Source organism: Diaphorina citri, unplaced genomic scaffold (assembly GCF_000475195.1).
Source record: "Diaphorina citri unplaced genomic scaffold, Diaci psyllid genome assembly version 1.1 scaffold805, whole genome shotgun sequence".
In the NCBI taxonomy this organism is placed as follows: domain Eukaryota; kingdom Metazoa; phylum Arthropoda; class Insecta; order Hemiptera; family Psyllidae; genus Diaphorina; species Diaphorina citri.
In genome coordinates, this window is record NW_007378237.1 from 78,010 (window position 1) to 86,881 (window position 8,872).

Below are 8,872 nucleotides of genomic sequence, written 5' to 3' on the forward strand. Positions count from 1 at the left end.
GACCACTGGGTTTCGCCCATCTCAGTGGCGTAGTAGTCAAGACGCTTGCCTGGTAAACAGGAGGGCGTGGGTTCGATCCCAGCCGAGGCATGGAATTTTATCCTCATTTATTTGAGAATTTGACTACTTATGTAGGTAAACAAGAATGACCCTTCTAATCCGTAGGCAAGATTTAGATCGTGTACTTACTTTTTTGTGATTTGTGAGTTTAGAATTTTAGATTGTGGTTTGTGGTCTTGTAATTTAAGAGTTGGGGACCATTTTTTAGACCATTTTTTTACATAGAAAATCGAAATATTTACAATTTATTGTATTTACACTAATTTACAGTAGGTAATAAATATCATCCTTATTTTTACAAAAACTTAAATTAGCGGGAAAATCTCAGTATTTTTAGTAATGGAATAAATGCAAGTAAAGTACCTTTTCAAGCTAGTTGGCACAAACATTTGACACGCCATCTTGAAAGTTCAATTCTCAAAAAAGAAGCCAGCCTAGTAAGCTTGGAGGGTAGGGCGCTTGCCGCTTAGAAAAGCGCTATGTCGCGGGTTCGATTCCCACCCGGGGGGGGAAATTTATCCTAATCCAAGCATTTACAACTTCCATGTGTATGCAGGCCACATGCTACATTGGCAGGTACAGGTGTCGTGGGCCACATACACAGGTTAGGAGGCCTGTATCCAGGATTTTCTTGGGGGCGGGGGATGGATGCTCTACATTTTCGGAGTACACCCCATAGTAAAAAGAAAAAAATGAAGCCCCATGAGGCCCACCCAAAAAGCTTCGCGGGCCACAAAAATGGCCTGGTGGACCACATGTGGCCCATGGGCCGCTAGTTGGAAATCACTGTCGGAAACAGATAGGGTCTATTTTTAGAACCTTTGGGTTTCACCTAGCCTGTCCTTCTCCTTTTTGATTTCGGACAATAAGCCCTCAGTAGGTACAGTTCCCGCGACAAAAAAATCCCATCGAGTTGATCCTGGTTATCATCTTTATCCCAGAGGCCGAGGTCCTGGGATCATATCCTCCACATTGTCCTCTAGGAATGAAGCTGTGCTTACTCCATCATACACTTCATTGCTCTCGCTGAAACAATTGCATCCTTGGTGGTTACTTTGTCCTTTCCATTATTTTTCTTTTTCCTCCCATTTTTAACACCCCATATTACGAACAAAATACTGGCTCTCAAGTAGCACTGAATTCCAAACATTTGATTGGTCAAAATTGACTTCAGTCTGACTTGAGAACGATATTTTTTTATTCATAAGTTTGGGCGTTTAATGAGTTAGATTTAGATCCTAAAGATTCTAACTAACTCCCTGTACCCATAGGTAGGTATAGGATAGGCTATAGGGAGTTACTTAGTTGAAGAGCAGAGTGGTTTAAATGTTCTAGAATCCGACTCATTGACTGAGTTGTCCACTGGAAAGAGTAGTTCTTTTTTAGAACTCTCTAACAAATTAGGAACGACCGACATTTATGACAAGCATTAATGCTTAACTTCTTCTTCTTCTTCTTCTTCTTCACCTTTTCCCGTGTACAGACGGGGTCGGCGTTTTTCGTCAGCCTCTCAAATCAGCCCAATCTAGGGTGATTGCTTTGGGCTGACATTTGATTTAGGCTACAAATTTTATGAGTGGATGCCTGCGCACTCAACCTTCGCTATTGATATAGCATAAGGAAATTTGGACTAGTCTATTCCCAGTCCCTATTTGTAGTCCCCTAGTTAGACGCTGATCTACTCTCTGTTTATAGTCCCTCAGCCAGACAGAAGCATTAATGCTCAACATAGAGAAAATTAAAATTATATTTCACTTACCTATCAAGTGAAGGTTCAGCATGGAACATCTCTGGTCTAGCCCCAGGATGTCTCTGCCGTGTGGACTCCAAATGCCTCTCTACCTCCTCTGGAGTCATGTGCCCATCCAGTGAACTCTGCCGTTGAGTGATGGGTTTAACCACAGGCGTTGTAGTAGGGGGCAGATCCTCAGTGGTTTTAGATCTATGAGTGCTGGGAGATTGACTAGAGGAGGGTTTCTTCTTCTTACTGCCACTGGAACTGCTGGGGGTGGAAGGTTTGCTGACCTGCGTGGAAGATGAGGAGGAACTGGAGGACTTTTTCCTGTGGGAAGAGTTATTATTTTAGATTAGATTCATATAAGCTTAACTCAACCTGCGGGCTGTAAGTCCCTTCACCTAAACCTTGGATTTTTTATTTATTTATTAACTATCAAGCTACTAGAAGTGATGTTTTAAGTTATAATATTGTTTTAAGTTATAATGTACCTATGAAGTTAGCCTTTTTGAGTGAGAAAAATTTAACAGGGAACAAGGTACACAATAGGGCTGCCTGGAAGGGACTGAAACACCAACCCTATGTTATAGGTAAGTAGAAAAAGGCTGGGAAGAAGAAAAACCTACTTACCATATTCAGGCCGTGGTTATGAACAGGGCCATCGTAGGCCATCGTCGGCCTTTTTGCGTCTAAAAATGGCGGGAAATTCGAATTTTTGATTTTTTTTTCCGCAACTTGTACAATCTGAATTCATTTTTTACTTTTTATCTTTAGTTGCACGTTTATATTATACTTTTCATTTATATTAGCTATTAAAAACAAGCAAATTACAAAGCAAACAAAAATAAATATAAAATGAATTTTAAAAATTGCCGCCGGGACAGCTATCCACGTTGTCCGAGCTCATCTCAGCCCTGTTCATAAACACACCCTCAGTTAAATTGGAATTATTGTATGAAAATGCCAAGGTACACAGTGCTTTGGAACACATTAGCTTACCCAATTTAATTTATTTACAATTTTGTTAATTAAACTCTTCTCACTAACCGTTTCAAATCAACACGTTTATGTTCTTCATCCGAGGACTCTGTGGCTTCTCCGTCACTTGAATCAGACCATACAGGTTTCTCATACTCCAGCAAGCGGTCCAAGAGAAATGATTTGTCCCGTGAAGCCTTGAGTAACTTCCTCTGACTGCTTTTGAGAACACTTTGGAAACACTCATTTTCCTGAAAGATAAACAACAGAGTCATTTTAGTATTTCATGCTAAATTTACTTATATTGACAACAATTTCATTTAATTTAAAATTGTTTTAGGACTTTTAGGTAAGCTGGCAGCCCCTGGGCCCCTGTAAGACCTTTATTAGCCCAGGAGGTCCCACACTGCAAACATCTGTGTGGGTGATTTTGAATAAATAAATAAATATCTAATTATTCATTTCTTGTACCTATGTAGATACTTACGGTGATAAGGGCTTTCAGCTTCCTCTTGAGAGTTTTATATTGAGCCTTGTAGTCAAGGACCTTTATTAGCCCAGGAGGTCCCACACTGCAAACATCTGTGTGGGTGATTTTGAATAAATATCTAAACATTCATTTCTTGTACCTATGTAGATACTTACGGTGATAAGGGCTTTCAGCTTCCTCTTGAGAGTTTTATATTGAGCCTTGTAGTCAATAGAGAATAGGATAGAATTGATAGAATACACCTTGTATTGGCCTAACATCTGAGGACAGAAGGATAGGTGCTTTAATTTGTACGAAGTGCTTTAAAGTAAAGGTGCTTTAATGCGAAGGTAGTACTTTAAAGTAAAGGTGCTTTAATTCGAAGGTAGTACTTTAAAGTAAGGGTACTTTAATGACTTGTTCTTTGTACGGAAAAGGTCCGTTCCCACTTGTCGTTAGTTTCATTCGATTTTTTCCGAATGTCCTTTAGGCAATGTAATTTAAATGAGAGTATTCCCACTACACTAGTGTCCATTACAATGTTGTCAACTTACCTATAGGTAGCCAATACAGCGTTGCCACTAGCAGGATCACACTCACTCAGGCTAAGGACAGCTGTGTTCTTGTCTACATCTAGCAACTCTATATTGACATCAGATTGTACCAGTACATTATCAATGGGCACGTCTACTTCCATACTGAGTAGATAGGCTTTGTCCTCGACGTCTATAATGAGCTGAAATCAGTGGATAAAATGGAAGGTTAAATATTGAGGAAGTTTAAATATGCATTTGGAAGCTTAAAAATATGTATTTGCACGCTTAAAATATGCATTTTGAAATATTGGACAAAGTCTTACGCTAACTGTCTAAAAGCGAAAAAAAGAAGCACTTATTGAAAGAACGAAGTGAATTAAAGTTTTTATTCGAAGATTATTCAATCAATTTCTTCCATGATATGATAACTCTCGAATAGTCAGCTTCAGAGACCCCAAAGGAACCTTCTTCTGGAAGAGGTCTAGAGTTCATTGAACTGATTTTTTATTTTAATTTTATATTCCATCTTGAAAAAATTTCCTTGTTTTAAGTGGATGTTTGCTTATTTCACCGTTTAACCAAGAGTCGAACCAAGGACCTCGGCTCACCTTATCATTAATATTGAGCGAGGGCAGAGTGGAAAGTCCGGCAGAGTCTTCCTGAGTGAGTTGTTCATATTGTTGCCTTTCTTTTGCCACTGCCAGCTCTAGACTGTCTATCTCCATTCTGAAAGAAACATAACACCGGATCCATTTGACATTTCATGTAGGACTAGAAAAGTGCAAAGAGTGGGTTATAAAAAAGAATTAGGTACTCTTTTTAGTGGAATACTCAGTCAATGAGTCAAATCCGAACTCCCCATGCTTATAGAATTATTTTTTAGAACTCACTTTAGATATGTACATATGTATCTCTGTGTAAGGCGTGTTACAACATTAACTACCTGACTAGTCAGTATTGTAAACACAGGTTGGAATCCAGTGAAATTTAATAACATGAAATTTAATGGTCTCTGTATTTCTGGGTCTTCATGTCGGTCTTCGGACGTAAAAAAGGTACAAAACTGTATTATTTGACTCACTTGAGTTTGGAAATCCTGATCTTATCATCTGTGGCTGGACTAATGTTGGCATTCAGTTCCTCAGTCTTGATTGGGTTAGGTGTTTGCCCAAATTATAACCTAATTTGGTTAAATCACAAGTTCTTACTTCAAACTTTGCACTGTCTGCTTCGCGTGCAGCAAAAAATTGACAAACAAAGGAGTTTTCTTTTTTGACGAGTAGGTATTGAGATTAATAAGTCCTTCTTAGAATAGATCTCTAGTGATATAATTATAAGTTAACTTACCCAAAGCGCCGCCCAGAGTAATACAGGTGATTGTCTTACATGGCATGGACCGGAAGATGTTGACTACTTCTCCTTTCTTGTCTCAGTCTTGATTGGGTTAGGTGTTTGCCCAAATTATAACCTGATTTGGTTAAATCACAAGTTCTTACTTCAAACTTTGCACTGTCTGCTTCGCGTGCAGCAAAAAATTGACAAACAAAAGGAGTTTTCTTTTTTGACGAGTAGGTATTGAGATTAATAAGTCCTTCTTAGAAATCTTAGAATAGATCTCTAGTGATATAACTTACCCAAAGCGCCGCCCAGAGTAATACAGGTGATTGTCTTACATGGCATGGACCGGAAGATGTTGACTACTTCTCCTTTCTTGGAAAATTATAGAAAGAAAGTAAAAACAGAACTTACTTGGACTCATCCAGAACTCTATGTGTCCGCACATGCAAGCAAAGAGGCCTCAGTTCTCTATATAAAACAACCCACCTGTACAGCTACAGCTGTACACCTATACTAAGTATTTCTACAATAGAGGGGAGACTCTCCTGGGCACAGCTATTATCGGGTATAGAGTATACCTACCTACTTATTCCAGCTTCCTTTCCCTTGGGTTGTGTATGCGGCGTTATGAATGCTTGCAGAGTACCGCATGTACCTTCATCCGAGCGGAATTTGAACTCTAACCGTGTGGTGTTGGCTTGACATCTGAAAACAGAAGTGTAGGATAGAAGGAGAATAATAATAATAATAATAATAATAGACCCTTGAGTGGAAGGCAACCACTAGGCGAGGTTAACGCCTTAGGCGTTCTCTACCACCTAACCCTTAGAGCTCCATTATTATGTGGTCATGGGTTCGAATCCCGTCTGAATCAACATAACTTCATATTCTTCATAACATGCTGTTAAATCACACATCCATAATAAAATGCAGCAGTTCGATATCTCCATAATATTTCGTATATTAAAGTATTATAACTTTTGTCCATCTCAATTTCTTTGAGGGATAGGTACACTTTTTTGATCGATTCTTTGTGATATCCTTTTTTCTTTTTTCCTCTTCTCCTTCTTTTCTTATTAGCTCATTTCTACCTCTGCTTCCTTTATACCTTTCTCTTACGTTTGTTTGTTTGTTTTTTTTTTAATTTTTTTATCTAGCCTATTTTACTTCCCTTATGTACCTAGGGTATATTTCTACTAGATACTGATTTCATGTCTCTTACCTCTCTGTTACTTACCTTCTGTTGTTCTCTAGGTTGATTCGCGGTAGGCAGAGAAGGGGAGGGCAGTATCTTCATACAGTTAGAAGAACAAAGGCTGATGAGTGTGTAGTCCACTCTTGAGAGCTCCAACATGACTAGGGTGTTCTTACCGAATATTGTATCAGTAGATTAGTTTGATGAAATATTTACTAAATTCGTGCCACCTTGTTTAAGTTATTTGCTCCCAAAAAGTCCAAGAATTAAAATCATTACCCCACGGAAGGCAGGAAAAAACCAAGTGGATTAGGTAATCACAATAAAAAGTCAGGCCCGGAGTTAGTGAGGGGTAAAAATGGGAGACCACGGGCGTTGTAGGTCCTCCAAGCAAGGGGGAAAATATCAGTGTACACGGCACATTTTTTAAGGTGCAGTTTTTTCCAAGGGCGACATTATTTTATAAGTTCGGAGCTTAACATTCCAAAATAAGGTCAAATCTAAAGCTTGGCCCCGCGTTCAGATTGGTAGGCTCCGACTCAAATTTGTCTCACCTATAATCTCCTCCTCTCACAATCAGACCGTCTGACACACCCAGGTTCAGGTGTGTCAGGCAGCCTGAGCGTGATTGGCAGGCATAACTTCAGCCCTGATGAAGTCTGAATACATGAGCACGTTGTATTCATTGCTCAGTTCTTCTCCATCTGCTCAACTATAGGTTCGGAGCTTAACATTCTAAAATAAGGTCAAATCTAAAGCTTGACCCCGCGTTTAGATTGGTAGGCTCCGACTCAAATTTGTCTCACCCATAATCCCCTCCTCTCACAATCAGACCGTCTGACACACCCAGGTTCAGGTGTGTCAGGTAGCCTGAGCGTGATTGGTGGGCATAACTTCAGCCCTGATGAAGTCTGAATACATGAGCACGTTGTATTCATTGCTCAGTTCTTCTCCATCTGCTCAACACTCAGCAGTTATTAAACCTTAACTAGACGGAATACCAATAACTGTGCGAGTTGTGTTGTGTCAGTCCTTATCTTAGTGTGATACGACGAACGAATGTGTAGGTATTGTGATAAAATATAGGCAGAAACCGTACCATATAGGTACTAATTTGAATAATTTTCCGATTATAAAAATGATATAAGTAAAGCTTGTTGTTGTTAGCTAAATCCCCTTTAAAGGTGAGCTATTCATTTCTAACGAAAGTCATTTTTCTTCTTTTTTTTTTTTTTTTTTTTTTTTTTGTAAAAATGGTAATTTGAATGAGCGACAGGCCGCAATCAAGTGCCACCACACAGACCGCTGGACCGACATTCTCCCCACGGTACTACTCGGCATCCGAGCAGCCTGGCGAGATGATTTCAAGGCATCCAGTGCAGAACTTGTCTATGGTGAACCACTCCGACTCCCCGCACATAACATTGGGATCAATAGAGTTTGATAGAGGGATGATAATAGGAGGGCAGCATAAGAGAAAGCCATCCGCCTACCGAACGAACCTTTTCTGTTAAAGGTTAAACCTTTTCTTTTAAGATAAAGTTCGCCCCGACTGAAATCGAACTCGCGACCTAGCGCTTACAAGACTGGCGCGCTACCCTCCAAGCTAACTAGGTTAGCATTCCCCATTTTAATGACACCATTATTCTCTTTTTTGCAGGAAGTTTGGCAGCATCCTGTCAACTATTGACCACCCTAGGAGTGGACGTAGTGGAGTGTTTTGCAGTCATGGAGCTTAAAGACATCTATGGACAATAGTGTCATGAAGTTTCAATCAATGAAATGTCAAATGGACCCCACCTCCCGAAGAATTAAATAAATGTTCTTCATTCTTTTAATACTGATAATGGATAATTTTTGTTGTTGTATGATTGTCATTCTTTTTACAATTTCTGAAAAAATGTCTGTATGTTTTGTCATGTAGCCCTATAAAAAAGCTGCTTATTCTGGACCAAAAAAGGGGACAAAGGACTGCACCTAAAGATGCACGTTGGTCAATCATTGAGAATGCTTATTGGTTATCGGAAATTTGAGGCCAACTGTCAAAACAGGGGTTGTCTCTATAACTGAAAATAGCGAGTTCAGGGTCTTATCCCTGTAATTTTAATGATATAGAATGCTGCTTTACTGAAATCAGAAGAAAAACCTTTGAAAACTTACCAGAAAGTGGGTTTTTCAGGTTTTTCTTCAAAAAATTTTAAATTAAATTTTTTAACTTCCAGTTTGGGAATTTGAAATTTCCCTCCCAAATTTCCAAAACGAAGTGTTGCCGGCAGATGACGCATGACGGCAACATGCATAAGTTGCCGACGTTACTTTTTTTTTGGCGGGCTTTTAAAAAAAAAACTCATATTAGGCCAAAAACGTTCGCTTTGAAAGTTGTACACTTGACTGCGATTTTTATGATGATTCAATTCAGATTTTATAATTTTATCTAAGTAGGTAGGTATAGGATATAGGTACCTACCTACATATATTGTCATCTTATATTATAAGAACGAGATCCATTCACAGTTCACAGTTCACATTTCATAGTTCACACACTGATCGCTCTATCTCGA

The 8,872-nt window shown here is 39.2% G+C and overlaps 1 protein-coding gene across 1 annotated transcript; it reads right to left on the reverse strand.

Annotated features, from left to right (window-relative positions):
- Positions 1-390: 390 nt before the first annotated feature.
- On the reverse strand, positions 391-4,912 carry LOC103512179. The gene is made up of 7 exons (XM_026825738.1): positions 4,860-4,912; positions 4,387-4,504; positions 3,797-3,978; positions 3,419-3,563; positions 2,843-3,024; positions 1,820-2,122; positions 391-1,086 (listed from the first exon to the last, which is right to left on the reverse strand). Exons 2-7 carry the CDS (start codon positions 4,501-4,503, stop codon positions 993-995), a joined length of 1,023 nt encoding a protein of 340 aa, XP_026681539.1. The 5' UTR covers position 4,504; positions 4,860-4,912; the 3' UTR covers positions 391-992.
- Between the last annotated feature and the right edge of the window lie 3,960 nt (positions 4,913-8,872).

Coding starts and splice junctions, on each gene's coding strand:
- LOC103512179 (XM_026825738.1), bottom strand. CDS start 4,503: ATGGAGATAGACAGTCTAGAGCTGGCAGTGGCAAAAGAAAGGCAACAA. Junction 3,979..4,386: donor CGCTCAATATTAATGATAAG/GTGAGCCGAGGT, acceptor CACTGATTTCAG/CTCATTATAGACGTCGAGGA. Junction 3,564..3,796: donor GCTGTATTGGCTACCTATAG/GTAAGTTGACAA, acceptor TTTACTTTAAAG/CACTTCGTACAAATTAAAGC.